The sequence below is a fragment of the Sceloporus undulatus genome, chromosome 6, assembly GCF_019175285.1.
Source record: "Sceloporus undulatus isolate JIND9_A2432 ecotype Alabama chromosome 6, SceUnd_v1.1, whole genome shotgun sequence".
Classification (NCBI taxonomy): Eukaryota; Metazoa; Chordata; class Lepidosauria; order Squamata; family Phrynosomatidae; genus Sceloporus; species Sceloporus undulatus.
Window position 1 is genome coordinate 107,952,834 of NC_056527.1, and position 23,095 is coordinate 107,975,928.

The 23,095-nt window shown below is 42.9% G+C and overlaps 1 protein-coding gene and 1 long non-coding RNA gene across 2 annotated transcripts in view; one reads left to right on the forward strand and one right to left on the reverse strand.

Moving 5' to 3' along the window:
* Positions 1-2,074, reverse strand: part of LOC121932782 — a 4,267-nt gene extending 2,193 nt beyond the window's left edge. Inside the window, exon 1 of the long non-coding RNA XR_006104416.1 lies at positions 1,611-2,074. This is a non-coding gene — a long non-coding RNA (uncharacterized LOC121932782). The remainder of the gene's footprint in view (positions 1-1,610) is intronic.
* A 5,324-nt stretch (positions 2,075-7,398) lies between these two features.
* MAPK3 (mitogen-activated protein kinase 3) lies at positions 7,399-17,328 on the forward strand. Its single transcript, XM_042471673.1, has 9 exons — positions 7,399-7,659; positions 9,923-10,105; positions 10,914-11,103; positions 11,241-11,357; positions 12,104-12,218; positions 12,434-12,565; positions 14,301-14,410; positions 14,612-14,750; positions 15,557-17,328. Exons 1-8 carry the CDS (start codon positions 7,496-7,498, stop codon positions 14,729-14,731), a joined length of 1,131 nt encoding a protein of 376 aa, XP_042327607.1. The 5' UTR covers positions 7,399-7,495; the 3' UTR covers positions 14,732-14,750; positions 15,557-17,328.
* The last annotated feature ends 5,767 nt before the right edge of the window (positions 17,329-23,095 follow it).

Consider the following 23,095-nt stretch of genomic DNA (forward strand, 5'->3'; position numbering starts at 1 on the left):
GCTGCAGTACAGGCATTTACCCACTGCGCCACCAGGGCTCCTTTATTGACTTTCATCCAACACATTACTGAGTTCAGACACTGGTTAATCACTTCCACAGACTCAATCTGAACCATATGCAAAGGAAACATGTGGTGGTGGCTGTGTTGGCCATTTAACAAATGCAGACAAAAATCCATCAGTGAAACCCTTACTGGACAAGCAAAATGCACACTATATCCTCTCCAGTATGCCATCTTTACTAAGGACTGAAACAACATGCAGGCATCTGACTAACATCTCCAATTGTTTTTTTCCTCCTGTTTGCTTTGTAACATTTTGTCTGATGAAGAAGCCCATTGAACTTTGAAAACTTGCAACAAGTATATTGTGCATTTTTGTTGGTCAATAAAGGTATAACTGATGGATTTTCACATGCAAAGGATTCTTGTAGCATCTTTGCGATTAACTGAATGAAAGAAGTTGTGCCATAAACCATCATAGATTTGATCTACTTCCTCAGATTGAGATGACACAGATGGATCATCACTGAACTTAAGCCTATTTTGGACACTGCCCTCTCAAAGGCTCTTAGTGGCAAGCCTTTAATTGCTTACAGACAGCATCCCAGTCTTAAACAGTCACTTACTTACAGGAAAATGCACAACATAGATGGGGAACTGGGTACAAAACCTTGCCACAAACCCAGATGCCAACTCTGCCAACACATCTACTCAGGAAATGTCATCACAGGACCTAATCACATAACCCACAATATCAGAGACATTTTCATCCTAGTCTAATGTGATCTATGCTGTCCTCTACATTCTAAAATAATGCCCGTCAGCACTCTACACTGGACAAGCTGGCCAGCCTCTGTGCCAGAGGATAAATGGACATGATATTAGGAATAGGAATACACAAAAGCCTGCTGCAGAACACTTCAAGCTTCCTGGGTATTCTATCTCTGACTTCAGGACAGCAATGTTTGAACAACAAAACTACAAGAGAAGACTGGAACGAGAAACAGCTGAAATGGAGTACATCCCCAAACTCCAATCCATCAACAGTGGAATGAACAGAGGCAATGGCTTCCTGGCACTGTACACATACTTTAACACTGGTTAACATTCTGGCCTCGTGAAGACACTCTTGGCTAGTTTGTCACATCTCCTTTCCAGTTCCCAGCCTGCACACACCACATTCAAAACCTTCCTCTACCATTCATATAGTCATCCACTCACCCTGGCCTTAGGCAACATCTTAAAACTGATCTTGCAACAGCATCACCATAACTACAAGTTTTGCATTTCTATGACTATTCACATAGTCTGATTATAAAGGTCTTTCCTGGGCACCAGTGCACTCCATGCTCCAACTTCTTCCACTCAGTTACTCTCAAAAGTGCTATAAGATCCCTTTGAATACTGATATTCCAGACTAACATGGCTATGTCTCTGAAATCAACTTGAACCTGTTGTCAATAATCGGAGCTGACTGAGGAAATATATTGATGAAACCTCATTCCAAATCCATAGATGAACGTCCCTGCTGGCTTCATATAAATATTGAATAGCATGAAGTCCATAGAGTCAAACTGTAATCCCGCAATCACACCCTCTGAAACTAACCCTATAGTTAAGATCAAAACCACTGTATCTCCCACTCTCAAAGCACAGTCCAGAAGGCAACCATGGTTGGTGGAGTCAAAAGCCACTGAGACATCAAGAAAGGTGCTTCTTTTCTTTTCACAACAGAGGTTGCCCACTACAGTGACCCAAGTTGTTTCAGTTCCAAAGCTAGGTTTGGAATTTGTAGATCCAGATCATTTCCTCATCCACAAGAAAACCAAAATGTAGAAATACTTAGCCTGAAAAGGAGACAATGGTAAGCAGGTAATCGTTTGCGTAATAATCCAGAGACAGAGACAGTTTCTGGAGGAGTGGCCATACAATTTCCTTCAGAGCAACTAGGACAACTCCCACTTCCATCAAAGCATTGAAGATCTCTTGGGCCCATCCATTAAATCCTCTTCAAGTAAATTTGATTAGCCATAAAAGGCAAAGGTTGAGAACACATATACTTAGCCACCTACACATACACATAGAGGTTTTTTGTCTGTATCTTCAAACCATAGCAATGGAAAACAAGACCATAAAACCTTAACGTGCCATGCTCTGGATGTTTCCATAGGAACCAGTGGTTGGAGATGTTATTTGAATTACAATTTCCAGAATCCAGAGTGGTGGGCGGCGGAGGGAGTGTCAAGGACTCATCAAGTTTATTCCCAAAAGGGAAGGGGTTAATTGGGCAAAAAAATGTCAGAAGAGCTACTCCACTCAAATATAAATGCATCAAATCCTTTATTTCTTAGAAATACTGTTACACAAGCAGTCACTGGAATTTGCACTTCTTAAAACTTTAATGGGACAAAACAATCTAAGCTGTAAAGGTATAGTTACGTAACTATGTACAGCTCTTATAGATTAATCTAATCAAAATTTACAGGGCCTTCAGGTAGCTTGGCAGCAGAATTTGGGGTACAAGCTTGGTAACAATGAATATTGTATACAATAATCTCAGGTTGCACTAGGGAGAGCACACTAAGATGTTATAGAGATGGTATTTAACCCAGGAAGCTGACACATATATCTGGAAACATCTTTGCTAAATGTTAAAGAGGGTACAGTGACTAGAGGGATTCTACTTTCATCAGTGGTGCAGCTGCCAAGCTCTGTGCCCATTCTGGATGCAAGTGAAAAATGAAATCTCCTGTTATCTTAAGTTTTGCACTGGCACTCTTAAGCATATTTAAAGGAAGCAATGCCAATCTGCCCCATTAAAAAAACGCTGTCTTGTCTATGGCTTGCAGCCTGACAGGCTACAGCCTGTAGTTGGAAGGATGAGGATGCACCTTAATAGCCTAAATGGTAGGATTAGATTTCAGATTTGGTGACACTTGAAAAATTTACTAATTGTATAAACAAACCTAAGAATCACATTATGAAAAATACATTTGAAAGAGACAGGCTGCCATTTGTTGACTTGGTTATAAGGATAAATGGCACAGAGAAGGAGCCCCAAGAACACACTGACATTTTTGGGATGACGCAGTCTGATGAAATAACCCCTTTTAGTGATGATCTTGATGTCACCATCAATTGATCTCACTATGACACTCTTCAGAAATTATTTTAAACATAAATATAGTTGTACATGATGTATCAGTTTTCTGGGTTGTACATTTTATTTTGGAGAGCCAGTGTGGTATAGTGTTTTGAGTGTTGGGTTATGACTGGAGACTAGGGTTCAAATTCATGCTCAGCCATGGAAACCCACTGAGTGATTTGGGCAAGTCCCACTCTCCCAGCCTCAGAGGAAAGCAAACTCCCTCTGAACAAATCTTGCCAAGGAAAACCTTAGGGTTGGCATAACTGGGAAATAACCTGAAGGCATACCACCACCACTGCAACAACATACTTGATTTCACCTTGTTGTGGTAACATTTCATGCTTAAAAAATATTAAAATCCCAGAATCCCTCAACCAACATTTGAAAACTGATGGGAAAATTCTGTGACTTTCAGTTCAAAAATATTTTTTCCAAGCTTTTAACAGAAATGTCAAGATACGGTCAGACATGCACAACGCAAATTATCAGAGCAGACTTCAAAGGATGTCGCATATCTCTCACAAGGGACTCATTGTAAGAAATCTTTCCCCTCTTAGAAGGAAGTGCTCTGAGAGATGGTGCCTTGAGGATGAAACAGCAGCAAAGAAATGATTTGCTGCGGTCACTGCCACAAGCAGGTCCGGTCATGAACTGTTGTTTGATTGGTTATATTCACTACGGGTGGTAATCTCTTAGGCTATTTCATTGCCTCCATCTCCTCAAAGCACCAGGTCTACACTGTGGAAGATGGCGCTCTGTCAAATGCCCCTTTCATCTCTATATTATACAACAAAACAGAGGCTCCACAGGAGCATCAAGCTATGCAACTCTTTCTCTTTCAAGGGAACAGATGCTTCATATTTTCCTGTTTTATCATTATCAACTGGGCTACAATTGTATATTGTCTTAACTGAGAATAGCTCCATTTAGGGTTGGCAGACTAAATATTGGGCAGGAGTCCTGTACTACATAGAATAGGAAATTTCAGCAAACGTTGCTTATCTGGTTGCACAACAAGCAACACTTGCTAAAATCCCTCTTGTACACAACTGTTAAAGGTACAGGAGCCCTTTCAGTTTTCACTCGGGAAATCCTAGTTCCATTTCTGAGTTGATATACAGACGACACAATACTACTAGCAGAAACCAACAAAGACCCAGAGCAATTATTGAAGAGGGTTAAGGAGGAAAGTGCCAAGGTAGGCTTGATGTTGAACATTAAGAAAACAAAAATAATGACCACAGAAGACCTACAAGAATTCATCCTAGGTAATGAGAAAATTGAAATAGTGAAAGATTCCCCATACCTTGGATCAAACATTAATCAGAATGGAGACTGCAGTCAAGAAATTAAAAGAAGGCTAAGATTGGGAAGAGCAAGTGTGAAAGAACTGGATAAAAGTCTAAAGTGCAACTCTGAGCACTAAATTGAGGATCGTTCTAAGCCATTGTATTTCCTATCACCATGTACAGATGTGAGAGCTGGACAGCGAAGAAAGTGGATAGGAAGAAAATAAACTCACTTTGAGATGTGGTGCTGGAGAAGAGTGCTGATGGCGGTGGCATCACTGGGCAACTGGGGGGGATATGAGCTGCACCAGGTGACACCCCAGAGGAAGACACTCAGTGGGGTGAGTGCTTCCCTCATGGCTTCATTGCTCGCCTGGTTCTCTCCTGGGAAGGGAGCCATCCCAGTGACAAAGCCACAAAGGGCAAGCAGCGGGAGGACAGGCAGGGCAGGCTGCCATTCCCCTTCAGCAGCTGACACCCCACCCCCCAAAATGGGTGTCACCAAGTCTGGTGATGCCACTGGCTAAGGAAAAGAACCTAAAGCATAAAGATATACAATTGAGCACTGAAGTTAGAACCATACAATCCATTGTATTCCCCATCACCATGTATGACTGTGAAACCTGGACAGTGAAGAAAGCGGATAAAAAGAAAATCAATTCATCTAAAATGTGATACTGGAGTCGAGTACTTAGGATAGCGTGGACAGCCGATAAGACAAACAAATGGGTCTTTGAACAGATCGAGTTGGAACTCTCCCTGGAAGCCAAGATGATTCAGGTGAGGCTGTCATACTTTGGCCACATCATGAGAAGGCATGAATCACTGGAAAAGACAATAATGCTAGCAAAGATAGAAGGCAACAGAAAGAGAGGAAGACCTCACACCAGATAGCAATAGCAAGTAGATTTGTATGCTGCATATCAGTGCACTTAAGCACTCCCTAAACAGTTTACAATGTGTAAGCTAGTTGCCCCCAACAAGCTGGGTATTCATTTTAGCAACCTATGGAAGGATGCAAGCCTGAGTTGAGCTTGAGCCCTTGGCTGGTATTGAACTCGCAACCTTGCAGTTGGTGAGTGAGTGGCTGCAGTACAGGCCTTTAACCACTGCGCCTCCAGGGCACCAGATGGATAGACTCAACCGCATTGGACTGAGCCTGTAGGGCCTGAGCATAGCAGTAAAAGATACGGAATCTTGGAGATATCCACAGGGTTTCCCATGAGCTGAGAACGAGGGTACCTAACAACAAATGCATCAACTTATCTCTGTTTTGGCTGTTGTCTTTATTCTGATTCCCTGCTTCATTAATTCTAAGTAGCTGATAGAGTGGGGCCTTGGTATCCGCTGGTGTTTGGTTTGAGGACCCCCGCCTCCCATGGATGCGCAAGTCCCATTAAATACAATGGTGTAGTAAAATTGTATCCTTTATTTAAAACAGCGAAATACAAGTTTGCCTTTTGGAATTTAAATATTTTCTGAATATTTTAAAGCCGCGGATAGCTGAGGTCCAAAACACACTGCAGGGATAATCCAGTCTGAGATCACTTTAACTGCCCTGGCTCAATGCTAGGGAATCCTGGGAATTGTAGTTTTGTGAGACATTTAGCCTTCTCTATCAGAGAACTCTGGTGCCTCAATAAACTCCAATTCCCTGGCATTGAGCCAGGGCAGTTAAAGTGGTCTCAAACTGGACTATTTCTGCAGTACGTTTTGGCCCTGAGACAGCTTGCCTAATAGCATCTACATTTATTTTCGGACTGGAGTCCAAACCTTTATGCTACCAACTGCATGACTAAAAGGCAGCTCATCTTCTATATGAATAAAAAATGTCAATATCCGTTCGTTCAAAATCTTAAATCTCCGAAAGTTCTTCACCGATTGCTTTTAAATTTCGACACAACATCCCATTCGAATACATGCATGTTTTTATATACCTTGGAGGACGGGATCCAGCGGCAGGAGCCACCGGTCGCCGTCCTCCGGAGTTTGCCATCCTCCGAGGGTCCCTTTGGGACACTAAGAGGCCGGCAAATGGGCCTTGGAGGACAGGAGCTGATCTAGGCATGGATTGCAATCTCCAACTCCCAGAATGCCATAGCCTTGAGCCAAAACACTTAAAGCGGTTTAATCTAGTTCTGAGATTAAAAGGTTTGGGTTTTCCCTATTAGTGTCTAAATGCCTTTCCAATACTGAACGATATAAAATATTGTGAACAATGAAATACATTTGTAGAAATAAATGTAAGGTCTGAGGTGGCATATAAATAAATATATTATTGTTATTATTATTATTATTATTTACAGACCCCTGTTAGGTACTATCAAGTATTCACATTTTCATTGGGGAAACCTGAATGCCTTTCTCCATTTCTAGAACAGATAATATTCAAAATTATTCTGAATTTTAACACATATATTAAATTATATTATTTAATTTATTTTATTATTATTATTATTGATATTATATATTTTAAATTAAAGCAGGCAATGAAAAACTCCTCTTGTTGCACAATAACCAGAAATCCAATAGGAAAGGCCTTGGAGAGCTCTATGCAGAGCGCAATGAATCAGGAACCTAAACCATTAAAATCTGCATAAACGCTTTCTATGATCCAAGCTGGGTCTCGAACACGTGACTCCGGGGAGGAGGGGAAAAAAGGACCAAGGGGCGGGGCGTGGAGCCAGAGCGCGCGCGTGGCTTTGAGCCTCTAATTGGAGGCGCGCTGAGCCAAGGGGCGTGGCCTCGCGCGGGAGGGCGTGGCCTCACTCTAAGCGTGGAATGTTTTGGGCGCGGCGTTTCCGGGTTGAGTCCGTGACGTCCCAGGCGCGCTACGGCCTGCAGAACGCTAGCGGGCGGGCTCTGCGCATGCGCCCCAAAGAGAAAGGGGGGGAATAGGGAAAGCCTTGAAACCGCAGCTTCGGTGGGGCGCATGCGCAGTGGCCGTCCCTCTGTTTCCCCAGGCGAGCGCATGCGCAGTGTGGTCGGGCGGTGTCGGTTCCGGGTAAGGCAGCAGCGCTATCAGCGGCTGCGGGAGATTCTCGAGCGGATCGGCCATGGCGGCAGCGGCGGCGACAGCAGCCCCAGGCGGGGCGGGAGCCGTGCCGATACCGGGGGCGCCGAGGCTGGGCGTGGAGACGGTGAAGGGGCAGGTGTTCGACGTGGGGCCGCGCTACACGGACCTGCAGTACATCGGCGAAGGGGCGTACGGCATGGTCTGGTGAGTCAGGGAGGGAGCGAGCGTGGACGGCGCGCCTTTTTGGCCCTCCCCGGGCGCCGTAGCCTGGCCAGCAGCGCGAACCGTTCGAAGCCTTCCAAGCTTGGCCCCGCGCGGCCGCCGTAGTCCCACAAACGGGCTTCCGCCATGTTGTCTCTCAGCTGCTGAGGGGAGAGTGGCGCCTCTTTCGCCTCGAAAGGGCTCTCTTGCCTCCCTCCGTCGCAGGCTCAGGTCTGTCCAAGGGCCCTCGGAGCCAGAAACGCATTGAAACACAACAGCCCAAATCCCCAGCTCAGGGATGGATACCCTCATGGGGCCAACCGAAATGCACAGAATTGGTAATGCAAGGCTTTCGAGCGCCACTGGCTTCTGGATGTTGAGACTTGGGGAGCTGGGGGTGTTTAGCCTGGAGAGGAGACGGTTACGAGGTGATATGACAGCCCTGTGTAAGCACTGGATGGCCCTCTGTGATTCTAAGGATTTGAAGGGATGTCACATTGAGGATGGAGCAAGCTTGTTTTCTGCAGCTCCAGAGAATAGGACACAGTGGAACACACTCCCTCAGAGAGTGGAGGAAGTCCTTAAACCTTGGCTGGATGGCCATCTGATTATGAGTTCCTGCATGGCAGAAGGGGGCTGGACTGGAAGGCCCTTTGCAATTTCTTCCACTCTATGATTCTATGATACATTGCAAGCTTTCGAAGCTCCACTGGCTTCTTCATCAGGCGAAGCTGTTAAAATTCACAAGGGGGGGAATGGCGATGTTAGTGACAAGTGTGCATTTTGTCAAGAGGTGGTGGTTCTCAGTTCAAGTGTATTGGAGGGAAGTTCATGCAGACACTCCTCTCCTGGGCATTAAAAACAGATATTGAAAAACTCTGACTTCCATTGTCGAGACAAAAAGAAATGCTCCTCTTGAGATCCCAGTTGCCTCAGTCCTTGCAGAGGATCCCTGTAAAGTTGCAGCTGCAGCCGAAGCCCCTCCCAGGGATCGGCCCTAATGTCTGCTATCTCTTTGTGCCAATATTTGCCAGGCTCCTGGCTAATGCTCAGAGTGCCAAGGCTCTCTCTCTTGGTGGAGTGCCACCCCTGGGCCTGGAAGAGCCCTTTAGTGCATTTGACTCTGGGGTGTCAAGAAGTCTGGGGCTGCAGTTTCCTGATCCATAGCCATTGCAGCTGTCAGTAAAGCAGTTGCGTTTGATAACACTTGACTTGCAGAGATTGCCACAGCAAGAACCCAGCAGAGTTTGCTAACTTGTTTACCTTATCTTTCATTGCCAAGTAGTCATTAAGCACCACACCAAGGTGTCAGCCCCACTTAGTGCTTGGCCTGTTTGAGACCACTTCAGATCTGCAGGGCAGATGGTTTCTCTGCTAAGTGTGGCTCTGGGGTTCTATTTTCTGATGATGCATACTGGTTTTTTGCAAGTCACATGCTCTCAGCCTCGGGAAGGCAATGGCAAATCTCCTCTAAACCTTGCCAAGAAAACCCCATGATGGGTTCACTTTCAGGTGGACATAAGTCAGAAACAACTTGAAGGCACACAACACGCACAGGCATAGTGGTTTCTGCACTGAAGTCTTGCATGTTAATGTTAGCCCATAGCACTCTTGAGCTTTCTAGACTGGCATACACGTTGTTTCTAGTATAGTTCTCTGGGCCAGGATACTTTTCAGAATATTCTAGCACACTGCACGAAGCCTATTGAATCTACAGCTTGGGTTAAGTACCCAGGGTTCGGTATGTGGTTCCAATACCTGTAGTTTTCAGAGTCTAAATCCTTTCTCCGCTGAAGTATTAATGATCATCTTTCTAAGCATCATGCCTCTGGGCTTTTCTCGCAAACTTGTCTCAGGAACATGTCACCATGTCATTGGGTGTCATCACTTGTCAGGTCTCCGTTCTGTCAACTCTAGCAGTCTTGCCAACAGGCGCTTATTTTGCCACGTTTGAATTCACAGTGCTGAACAGTTGGATTCTGTGAATAATTGCACTTGTACCTCATTATCATATTGCTATACTTGTTTTCTCAGTGCTTCCTTATTTCTATTCAGTTCCATTGACTGAGGTGCAGAAACAGGGCATGCACTTGGCTATCCAACAAGCTCTTGGATCCAGTTCTCTTGTAGAATATCAAATTGCTCTCTTCCACTGGAATGGCACTGGTTAATTTCAGGAATGAAAGTATTGCAAATACAGTATATTGAGGCGACAACTTGGGTATGTGCACAGGAGATCCTGATCTGTTCTTGTCTTTCTTCACAGTTCTGCCTATGACCATGTCAACAAGATCCGAGCTGCCATCAAAAAGATCAGTCCCTTTGAGCATCAGACCTACTGCCAACGCACACTGCGAGAGATCAAGATCCTCTTGCGCTTCAAGCATGAGAATGTCATTGGTATCAATGACATTCTGCGTGCACCTACCATTGATCAGATGCGTGATGTGTATCCTTGCAAATCCCTTCCAAGTGTGGAAGTATATCTACATGAATAGATGTTTATATGTACCGGGAATGTAGACACTCCATCACAATCTCTGTTCATCTAGTCTGTCTTTGAAGCAAATATGCACCTTGGAAGCTTCAGCTGGTCCAAAGCTTAAAGATTTTTACAGTCTGTCCTTCTCAGAGGATTCATTTCGGACCCCCCTGTGTATGAGAAAAAACACCTATGCTCAAGTCCCATTTGTTTGTATGGTGCGCGCTCCCTCCGGAGCACATGCCATTTTCTCTTGCCGCTTCCCGTACGCGTACGCTCAAAGCTGTGTGCAGGAAGTCCATGTATGGCAAGAGCAGACTGTACTAGGATTGCTGGAAATTAATTATACTAGGAAGCCGCTTCGTATCGGCTCATTGTTGCCTTCTGGCAAGTTTCAGGTGTTATGCTGTTAATAGTTTGGGTCTAAAAAACCTGGCTATTCCCTCAGGTTGGCCCCTAAAAATGTTTTTTCAGTATCAATCCTGTGCGTGTCTTTACATCATGGATGTGTAAAGAGTCTTAGCTTTCTTATGCTGATTAAGATATTTTCAGATGGAGACTCATCAAAGTTGTAAACCCTTTCTGTCTGGGTTAAATCCAACTTCCGAAAGCCACCCCAGTTTGCGGAGTAGGGATATTGTGGCTAGTGCCATATCTTCATTTGATTGGGCATGTGCTTAACACTTTGCCACAACGAGTCTGCATATTGTTACTTCCCTTGACTTTCCCCTTTGCCTCCCCTTTGTTGGAGGGGGCATGATTTCTGTCTTTGTAGATACATTGTTCAGGATCTGATGGAGACAGATCTGTATAAGCTGCTAAAGACCCAGCAACTCAGCAATGACCACATCTGCTACTTCCTCTATCAGATTCTCCGAGGGCTGAAATACATACACTCTGCCAATGTGCTTCATCGGGATCTGAAGCCCAGCAATCTTCTCATCAATACCACGTGTGACCTGAAGGTGGCATTCAGTGGCTTTTGCTACAACCTGCTTTTTCCATCTGACACCCACCTCTCTTCTATTGCATTCTGATTAGATCTTTGCTCACCTTGGGTTTGCCACTCTTGCATATCCCATTTTTCTCTATCTGCTTACAGATCTGTGATTTCGGCTTGGCCCGAATTGCTGATCCAGACCATGACCACACAGGGTTCTTGACAGAATATGTTGCCACTCGCTGGTACCGAGCCCCTGAGATTATGCTCAATTCCAAGGTAAGTTGCTTTGAGATAGAAGGAGCTTAGAAGCCAAGGATCCTAAACTAAAGACAATGGTAATACCAAGCCTGTTTAAATATGTGTAAATGTGGCGTCCTGACTTCCCTGGAAAGAAAAGTAAGATCTAGTGTGGCCTTCACAATGAAGACAGTTTCTAACTGTGAGACGTTGATAAACCCAGCATGTCTCTTACATCTCAGAAGGATCTTATCATTTATCTGTATTGCTCGCAGCACTGAAGTGACAGCAAAAAACCACAATACAATTACCAAATTTCTTTAGGTTTCCTGCCCCTTATCTGCTTGGATTCACATGACTAAGCCTATCCACACTTACTCTGTCATTTCCTTCAGGCCCTAGTGTTTTGTGTCATCAGACCCCCTCCTTCCTATTGCCTGTTTTGTTTTTTCCCATCTCTCTAAGTTTCTTAAGCTATCATCTTGTTTCTGTATGAAACAGGGGTTTTCTGTTTTTTGCACTTCACCTTTTTATATGCTTGGCTAGAAGAAAAAAGTATTCCTGACTACTGTTCTTTTGCTGACTCTGCAGTTTAAGATGCTTTTATATATGAAGGATTGAAAGTTTGAGTTCTCTATCTATCTAAATGTTTCTGTAATTGGAGGGGGGGGAGTAGCATTCACAGATCAATTGCTATACATGGCCCTAACAGGAGATGAGAACAGGGAAGGACTAAGGGGTCCCACATCTGGGGTTCTCTTTCCATGTCTTTTCCCCCTTCTTAGGGCTACACCAAGTCCATTGATATATGGTCTGTGGGCTGCATCCTGGCCGAGATGTTGTCGAACCGACCCATCTTTCCTGGCAAGCACTACCTGGACCAGCTCAACCATATCCTGGGTAAGGGGGGAAAGGGGAGAACAAAACTTTGAGCAAGTTCATATAAGATTTTTGTAGTTTGCTGTTCAATAGTTGGCTTTACCTCCCTCCTGGTTTCTGGCTGCACTCTTTTTAATGCCAGAGACCTCCTTTGTTACAGGTTTGATGCCTGTTTCTTCTCTAGGACTTGCCCCATCCTAGATACCAAACAGGGCTCTGTCTATCCATCTCAACAGGTATTCTGGGTTCCCCATCTCAAGATGACCTGAACTGCATCATCAATATGAAGGCTCGCAACTATCTCCAGTCACTGCCCCAAAAGCCCAAAGTTCCCTGGAACAAACTGTTCCCAAAGGCAGATCCCAAAGGTAAGGGAGTGACAAAACACAGAAGCACATGATCAAAAATATGTGACCCACAGTGTGCATCCTAGAATGCCTCTGTATGGCTGGATAATGACAGTTACCTGTGCTAGAATTCTTGTGTTTTCCAGTCTGGAGCCCATCTTCAGTCTCAGTATGACCCTGATGATATGCTCTTTTTCTGTATATTTTTCTCAGTCTTTGCTGTCCATGCTTGGTAGTAACTGCTCAATGTGCTGTCTTCAACTCACTGTTTAAATATAATGTCAGACAAGCAACCCACTTACTGATTGGTGCATTGGTGCAGGACAAGAATAAAAATATGGAGTGGATTTCTTAGGGAGAAGGGAAGACTTGCTAGTCTTTTTAACTTTGGCTTTGAAAACAGTGTGCTGTGCCCTGCCAGTAAAATGATCTGTGATGACTCAGGTTTATGGAGTCAAAAACTAATCAACTTCTAAACAAAGTACATATTTTCTGCAAACCTCATTTTAAAGTGAAAGTGTTTTGTTTAAGGTTTTGCTCCCTATCAATTTCATCAGAAGTGTGGTCCTGAATGTTTTGGGGATTGTAAGATGTTGACTTCATATACAGGCTGATGGGGTCTGAATTAGCTGCAACTACTTAGCAAAGAGATCTCCCTCCGTAACTGTCATCCTTGGGCCTGTGAGGGAGAGAATGGGCTGGCCTGAAGAGACAGTATTCTTGACTGTATATTATATTGTAACATGTTTAAAATGTATATTCCCTTTGAACTTGTAAACCGCTTTGATCTCCCAGGAAAAGCGGTATAGAAATAAATATTATTATTATTATTATTATTATTATTATTATTATTATTATCTTGCTTTTGGCTAGTTCACTGAAAATATGAACTCAGTTCACCACAGGAATGGGGAAAAATCTTTTGGATGTTAGGAATGACTGGAAATGAAGAAAGCTGTCAGTTTTTTAATGTTTATGTCATCTGTAGTTTAGCCACATTCTGAATACTGTGCTGCCTCCTCTTAGGAAGACAGTTGAAGAAGCTAAGAGGCAGCCAAAATGGTTAAGTCTTGAGGATTTTTAGTGCAGAAAGTGTAACTTAAGTGGGAAGGGACCAAAAGGTATACACACTCTTGAATTATATGAAGTTAATTGTTTTTCCTAATGTTAGTACTTGCAGACAGCCAATTAAATAAAACAGCAATAGGTTCAGAATAGATAAAAGAAAAACCACTTTCATGCAACAGTCTATAGTATCTGTAGAGTGAAATGGCAGTAACCATTAGCTTGGGTCATGTTGTAAAGGGCTAGACAAGCTAATACAGGGTGATAACTTGCTGAGGCCTCTACTTTGGAGGCAATATGTTTCTGAACATTAGACATACTTTGTAGGAGTGTTACGTTTTGTCTTCTGCTTGTGGGCTTCCTGGGGTTTTCTGGCTGATCACTGTTGGAAGCAGAATACTTAGCTTAGGTGAGCCCCACTCAGGTCTAGTCAGGGTGTTGCTTTGTCCTGGTTTTGCTTGAAACAGCCTTGCTCTGGCATTCAGCCAAGTTGGGAGTTCTGACCCATTGCCTTAAAGACCTGCAGTTGCCATCCTAGGCTGCTCTTTGCTGCCCCCTCTGGCTACGTTTCATTATAAGCATATGTTTGTCAACATACAGTATAATATAAGAAATAGCATGTTGCTTCTGTTGCCATCTGCTGTTTGGTTGTTAATAGTACAGTCTCTTACATGCCTCCTCTCTTTTTCAGCTCTAGACCTGCTGGACAAAATGTTGACCTTTAACCCCAACAAACGCATCACAGTGGAGGAGTCTTTGGCCCATCCTTACCTAGAGCAGTACTACGACCCTTCAGATGAGGTACTTCGCTTCTTGGGGTGTGAAGGGATTGGGAGTTAGGGAAGCAAAAGGAAGAAAAAGAAAGGCCAGAGCTCATAAAAATTCAGCCTCTTGAACTACAACTCCCAGAATTTCCCAACCAGCATAGCTAGTGGGCTTGGAAGGAAGACATTTGGGAATCAGGATTTGAGTTTTATCTGTTTCTCTCTTTGCCCCCACTAGCCAATTGCTGAGGAGCCATTCACTTTTGATATGGAGCTGGATGACCTTCCCAAAGAGAAGCTGAAAGAACTGATATTTGAGGAGACAGCACGCTTCCAGCCTGGCTATCAAGGTCCCTGAGGGGTTATTTGGACCGCTGGTGAGTACAGCTTGGGCTTTTTTGGGAACAGTGGGATAGAGGTTCTTTAGAGACTGCCTAGGGGTGCCATGAGATTAAGAAATATGTGGATATAACCTACATCCAGATGACCAGAGACTAACATGGCTTCATAATTCTGCAGTGGTTTGTTCCTGAGTAAAAGATGGTTCCTCCAACCAGTTATTTTGGGATAATAAAAATATGATTCATTGCCTCAAACAAGTGGGTGATGCCTTCCTTTCCCATTGTCTGCAGAGCCATGGGAATGTCATACTGAAGAGGTCCTACATAATGGGTCTGATTCACATGGCAAGTCACTTAAGACAGGTTATAAAATATACATGGAATACTTGCCATGCTTCCTGTGTATGCACAACACACAAAGAGGCCTTGAGGGAGAGTTTTATGTGAACTTCTCTGATGAATGTGATATAGAGAAGTTTGTGTTATTTTCCCTCAAATATATATTCCACTTGTTGCTATAATTTCTGAAAGGGAACAAACAGAAAACACCTCTTGGTGTTCACAGGAACTCAGGTTTCGGCAGGACGTATATTTATGCTAATACAAATTTTAGAACCATTTGCATATCTAGAAGTGGCTTAGCTGTTACAGTCTGAAAACCATTGCATATGTAGTGCAAGAAAGAGTAGTTACACTGGTGGAAGCCCCACACCCACTTCCAACAGCATAAATTACAAAAAAGACCTGGTTTAAATGATCAATGTTGTGTCATAACCAACTGATTTTTAGTCTGCACTGTTTGTCAGTAGACGTAATCTTCACTGGATCCCTTGTTCTTACAGGTCTCTGCTTCACCAGGAGATGATTTGGGACTGTACCCAGCTCCCCTACTGGATTTTTGAGGGGAGCACAGGATTCAGGGGGTACCAATTTGGGAACACCCCTGTTGACTTGCTGTACAACTGCGCTTTGCTACGTGGCTGTGAACCCTGGTAACCCATCTCTGGTCCCCCTTAATGTGATGTGTTGGGGTGAGACCCTGGTGCCCAGGTTGGGGAGGGGGAGAGGCTGCTCCTCTCCCCTGCAGGAGGGAAGGGAAATCAGTTGCCCCGACCCTTTACCCCGCTTCAGAGAAATTGAAGAGGGGGTGTCATCTCCTTTTTTGGCATTTTATTGTCTTTGTTAATGAGTTAATAAACTAATGCTGAGTTTAGCAGGGCCATTTTTTGATCCCTTGGGCATTACTATCAAGGGGAGTTGCATATAAAATCCGGGCTCCAGCAATCCACTTGAACCTCACTTCCCTTTTAAAGCTGGGAACAGAACCCAAAGATTCTGGCACCTCAGCTTTGCACAAAATTCCTCAAAAACACAGGGGTCTTAGTTCCTCCTTGTGCAAATGGAGGGCATGTCTGTGCTGGCTTTTGTCCTTGGGTTAGTGCCATTTTGAAAAGCCTGCAGTGCACATCTGACTATAATCACTGTGGGTGACATCTGGTATAAAATGCAAGCTAAGATCCACCATCAGATGCTGAAAAGTGTGCTTGGTTTGAAGAAGGGCAGATGTCTCATCCTTCTGCTTTTAATGTGTTGTTTGAAAAACTGCAGCTGGAAAAGAATCCTCTGCTTCCTCTAATTGGGGAGGACAGAGTTTGTGGATGTCTGCCTCACTTCTCACTCCTACCTGCATCTGATAAATTGGACAGCTGGGTATGTAAACTCTTACATGACTCAAGAAATCAATAGGCCTCTGCAACATGGCACTTTGTCTTCTTGCTGCTATGAACTAACATGGCTGCCCTCTAATTCTCCACTCCTTGACATTTTTAAAACTATATGTATTTTTAACTCTCAGTCTCTGTCATGCAGAACAAATTCCAAAAAGAATGGACCCTGCAATGATCAGGAAACATTAATTTAAAAGGGAGGGAAAGACTGGGAAGATGAAGGATGATCACATCTGTGTGTCCTGAGGAGACAGCCCAGCTACCCTGTAACAACTATGCAGGTTGTGGGTGGAGGAGGCATTTCAGATACGTGAGCACTAAAAGGAGTAGTTGATTTGTTTTGGCATCCACTGTAAGTGGGAATGAAGCCACCTTATTTGAAAGTGAGCCCTTAAAAGGAGTGCCACTTACCAGATGGACTAACCTCCTAAGTCCTCTCTACATACGTGTGCCACTTTGGGTGAATTAAGACTGCTGGAACCTTTTGGTTCCCAAAGATAAAAATTCTGTAAAAAGAAAAAGTGTAAAGTCTTTTTGTTTCCTTAGCTTTCTGGCTGAGTAAGAAGGAAGCATCTCTGCTCAGACAGCATTGCCTTTTTGTCTACACTCTTCTTCCCCATCCCAGTGTCCTCCAGTGTGTTAGATTACTTCTCTTGCCATCCCCAGCCACTATGTCAGTGATGGCAGGAGTTGTAATACAATGTATCTGGAGGGTGTCCAGTTGGAGAAGGCTAAACTAGAACGTAGTCATGGTGGCATGGGATGGGCTTCCTTTGTGGGGTGTTATATTTTGAGGGAATCCGGATTGAAGGGACTTAATGCCTCCCCATCTCCTCCTGCTTTGAATTGTATAAAGACCCTGAAATAAATCATTCCTTTATTCCTTCCATGCTTAATGTTTTACTTTTGAGTTGGTGGGGAGGGGGAAAAGGATTGTCAATTTGGAAGGGACATCAAAATTTCCATCACTATAGGAAATCTCCCACTACTATGCTCCTGACAAGTAATCCAATCTCTACTAAAAAAAAAGCCAACTAGCAAACAAGGGTATCCTGTTGCACTACCAATGGAAATTCTTCTTAATGTTCAGTAAAAACCATTCTTCTCTTATTATAAACCCATCAGTTCAGATCCTTCTTTCTGGAGTGACAGAAAAATATTTGTTCCATTATCCAAATATTTGAACACTGGTATATCACCTGTTACGTTTCTCTTCTAAACATAGCCATCCCCTTCAGCCTTTTCACAGAAGATAGCTGTGGACAAAGTGTGGCACCCCAAATGTTGCTGAACCATAACTCTCAGCATTCCTCACTACTGGAAGTTGCAGTCTAATAGCATCTGGAAAGCTACACTTTGACCATCTCTGACGTAGGCTTTGGATTCCAGACCTTTTGTTGTATTCCATGTGGTGTAATGGTTTTAGCACTGGAGTAGGACTCTGGTGTACACAGTTTGAATTCCCGCTTGGCCATAGAAACCTACTGGGCGATCTTGGGCAAGATACACTCTTAGCCTCAAAGGAAGGCAAACCCCCTCTGAACAAATCTTGCCAAGGAAAACCTTTGTTGTCTTGGGGTCACCATGAGTTGGAAACAACTTGAAGGCACACAATATCAAATTGTTTAGTAGAAATGTGGGGGTGGAGGTGGGTTCTTTTTAAAACCTTCAACTGAGTTCTTATTTACAGCCAAGTGGAATTTTGGCCTAGAGACTTTACATGTTTCAGAACTAGTATATAGTTTTAAAAAAACAACCAAGTTTTACTAGCAGATTTAATTAAGGGCAACTAACTACTTTTGCAACAAAGACTGTTTATTTCTTTTACCTTCAGTAGCTTAAAAAAGATTGTTGTCCTTCACAGTAAAAGGAAGGAAACTGCCTGTGTTGTAAGAGTAAAAAAGGGGGGCGTCAGAAACTGGTATTGGTTGTTGTGTGCCTTCAAGTTATTTCTAACTTTTTGTGACCCTATCAGGGGGATTTCTTGTCAAGATTTGTTCAGAGGTTTGCTGTTGCCTCTGAGGCTGAGAGTGTGTGACCCGACCAAGGTCACCCAGTGAGTTTCTGTGCCTAATCTAAAGATTTGGAGTCCGGCCTTCCAGAAACCTATTCCATCACTGAAACCATGTCACTGCACTGGCTGTTCAGAAACTGAAATGCTGATAGAAAATACGTGTATAGTTAAATGACAGGAAAATTACTGTCTTCTCTGCCCTACCTCAAAGATTGTAGAGATTATCATGTGACTATGAAGACTAGTACACATAAAAAGTTAAATACTTCCAGGATTATGAAAACATCAATTGTCATTCCATATTTGACAAGTCAGAATTAGTACCGCATTACAAAATTAAGAGACGTTCAACACACACCCTTTGTTAGAGTACAACAAACCCTCTAGAATTCACTGCCTTGTATCCTGGCATGATTTACCTTTATTTGGCAGGCCTTATTTCCTTGATGAGCTTGTCAGGCAAGATTAAGATATCAGTCTAGGCCACAAGAAAATAGAGTTGGCTGGAGCTTTCCTTGTTTGTTATGTTTAGCTGCTCTTATCACAGCACATTAAACTTAAACAACTTTGTACAAACTTATACAACTTATCCATCATGCCTAGGTCCAGAAGCAGATGAAAGGTCTTCCCTCCATACCAAGTGAGGGAGACAAGCAGTATCTGCTGAACCTAATCCCCTCTTACATTGCCATCCCCTTTTCCTTTTGTGTCCTGTTTTAATCAGATTATAAGCCTGATGGCAGGCCAGCACAGCAATGCAAAAGAAGGATGATAAGAAGCAGCAGGCTGAGAGGGGGGACAGCTTGATAATTTTTACAGCTGTCTCCATTAAAGCACAGTTTTAAATGAATTTAGAAGTTCAGAAATAAGGAAACGTCAAACTGAGTAGATTCCCAGAATCGGAATTGTTTTGTAAAATAAATAATTATATAAAGAAACTACCAAAGGTATTGAAAACACATTTAGGTACTACAGTATTCTCTGGGAAAAAGCAAGATCAAACCCTTTTCTGTCTTTATTAATAAAACATTTACATCCTGTGTCTTGGCTCCTCAGTGGAGACTCCCAAAGTGGCTAACAGCCATAAAATACAGGCCCAATAAGATAAACAAGTAATTAAAAAGCAAGCAGTAACTATCATGGCCAATAAAATGAAAGCACATATTAGGCCATAGGAAACTACATTTTCACTAATCTGATTTCAGGTCCATCTACTTCAATGCTTTCTTCAGTGGACCTAAGCAGAGCAGTGGTAGATAAGGGGGCTTGGAAATGTCTCACACAGGGTCGCCATGAGTCAAGATAACATGGACAGCTAACAATAAACATGCAAAATGGGTTCTGTTGTGAAAAATGGCCTAAATTAATTTTTTATTTTGCACCTCAAACAGGATACCACCCCCCCCCCCGAAAATGTTCCACAGTAGGGCATCACCACAGAGAAGGCCCTGTCCTTAATTCTATGACATAGTTGGGAAGAGATGGGATCTATCCCAAAGCTGCTCCGAGGACTGACATACGTGGGCAGGCTTGTATGGAGAAAACCTAACAAACCAGACCAAGCCTCCTGTCTTGCAACCCTATGAACCAACTAGTGGCCCAATACTGTGCCAAGTATGTTATCTCTGAAGTCAGAAGCAACTATTCCTCTGAGACAACCTGCATGATTAAGTCTGAGCTGGAAGACATTCAGGGACTGTCTCTTCCATTGTCACCACAGCTCCTCTGAAATGCCACCCACAGGAGGTACATAATTGTACTTAAGAGTGTTCACCATGCTGTGGAAATAGGAATTAGCTCGTGATCATCACTCATCAGGGCCCTGACAGCAGTTTGATCGTTAAGAAATATTTTTTTGTTTCTCAAATCAACCTTAACAACTCTACCTACTGGTACACAGATATCCTCCAAGAATTACCCCATGTGTTGGTATCATGACATGGTTGAAAGAATCCAATCATCTATCACTTTAGCCTTAAGCATGTTAGCTAACTGGGAATACAAGAGGGTATACTGAGGCATGCTGTCTCCCACGCAGTGTTATGCTCTTCTCACCTTTCTTGCCCAACTATTGGGTCTTGTCCTCACATAACTAGTTCAGTTGTTTCCCCACCTATCTTAGGTGGGTTAAATCTCATGTGTTGATACGATGTGTGTGTGTGTGTGTGTGTATGGTATTAATGTGCGTGTGTGAAGTTGATGGGCTTCAGGTTTAGCTGGCCAAGTTATCTTCTGGACTAGTGGCCTTTTGGGATGCTTTCCTTTTGAATACCTAATTTTCAACTTGCTCCCTTGACATGGGTGGATGGGATTCATAACTCTATGCTGTGTATGAAAGGGTGAATCAGGAAGTGTTATGTACCTGAAACACCCTGTAAGTACTTCCTTACTGATAATCTGAAACTTGATGTAAACATGAAGAATGAGTTGGAACAATGGACCCTGCCAATTTAGACAGCAATGGAAGAGATGTCCTTTTTGAATGCTTCACATAGTTAAACAAAAAAACAAAACATAAACCTTTAAGTAAAAGGTATAACAGAGAGAGAGATTCTATCCCAGTCTACTCCCCATGTGCTAGTATTTTGATTTTAGAAAAATATTGGTATGTTTATATAGGAGGCTTTAAAAATGGCACTCTAACCAGCAGTTTGAAACAATCAGGTCCCTATTACTACCATGGCACTCTTCTACAGACCAGTTCCTAGTCATAGTTAGGTAAACAAGCCCTTAGGAAGGACACTTTAGGTGTGCAATGCCTGTTGGCACCTCCCCCAAGCCTTCAGTAGGGGAGGTGGTGGTGGACAAAACATACACACAGCCATCCTAATATGTATGCAGCATAATGGCCTAATAGTTCTTTACCATAAGAGTTCCTCAAAACCCTTGGAGAAAACAAGGATGCAACTGTTTATAGGGCATCTGAAATTAGACCTTGAGGTTTGCATGACTCACTCCTACAAAAAGTGTATGTATGCATGCATATGAATGGTTGAACACACAGAAAGACATCATTTTGTCTCTGCTTTCACGGACTACAAGAAACATGTATTGTGATTTTGTAAGTAAGCCTTCAAATATTAGTAGCAGGGAGGGAAAAAACTAACTGCTGGAGGTTGGCAAAGAAGAGGTGGAAAACTTCACTATCACCTCACTGCATTTCATTGCTGCATGCAAAGGAGGTAGGTTTCAGACTGGCCCATTCCATCCCTTAACCTGTTGAGGCATCTTCATTCACCTGTTGCCTATGACTATCAAGTGAATGCTTCAACAGAAAGATGATTTTAAAAGCCATTTTCTCCTCAGTAGATAGTAGTGGCTTAGTATGCATGATAATAGCTGAGAGGTCAAATCTCACTTCTGTCATGAACTTATTAGGCATTCTTACATAAGCTATGAAAGAAAACAAATAAAATAATGATAATCACATATGATTTACATACACTTAAAGCAGACAATTAAGACATTTAAATACTTAAAGATTTTTCATACCTTGACTCATTCATCAATCAGAATGGAGACTGTAGTTAGGAGAAGACTAGGGGATGGAAGGGCAGCAATGAAGGAACTAGACAAGATCAAGTGTAAAGATACATAACAATAAATACCAAGGCCAGATTGCCCATGTCATTGTATTTCCATTCTCTGTGTAGGGTTGTGAAAGCTGGACAGTGAAGAAAGCTGATAGGAAGAGAGTCAACATATTTGCAATGTGGTGATTGAGGAGAGTTCTATGGATATGATGGATTGCTAAAAAGACAGATGAAAGGGTCCAAATGAAGCCTAAGCTCTCCCTAGAAAGCAAGATGACTAAAGCGAGACTGTCATACTTTGAACATATCATGAGAAGATGTGATTCGTGAGAAAAGACAATAATGCTTGGTAATGTAATGTAGAAAAAAAGAGTAAGACCATATTGCAGGTAGATAGGCTCAACAAGGAAGCCAGAGCTCCGAGTCTGCAAGACTGAGGAGGGTCGTTGATAACAAGAAGACTTGGAAGTCTCTTATTCACAGGGTCATCATATGTCATCATTAACTTGATAGCAATTAACAACAGCAAGATAAGTTATTCTTCTCTCGGCCTGCATATGCACTATTCATGGATGCTAATGCTGAAAGAAGTGGTATAGGTTCAATGTTAGATCATGTACACTATGAAAAAGTCCCAGATGTGATCCTTGGCATCTCCCAGTAGGACTGTTGAAGACAAATGTCTGAAACTTTGGAAAGTCACTCCCAGTAAGTGTTGACAATACTAAGCTAAATTGTGCAAGGGCTCCTATGAGTGGTAATAGGGTTGCGGCAAGGATAATTGGGATATCTATTAAGCTCTCAACAATCTAAAGGGCTCTATAGTCACAGTAGTGAATGGGGTAACATCAACTCAGAGACTATTTGAAAAAATCTCTGAATATTCTAATTTTGCTTTCAGGAGACAAAAATATTAAACTAAGTTACTCAGTTTGTCCATATCTATTATCTTTCACACATTTACATGTGATCTTATCCACAATAGTGAACAGGCACTGATTCATACAAAACCATACAGGTAGGGAGGGAAACAGTTAAAGTTTAAAAGAAAGACATTTAAAACCAAGGAAGTCATGTATATACTTGTTTGAGGTTTTATGTAACTTC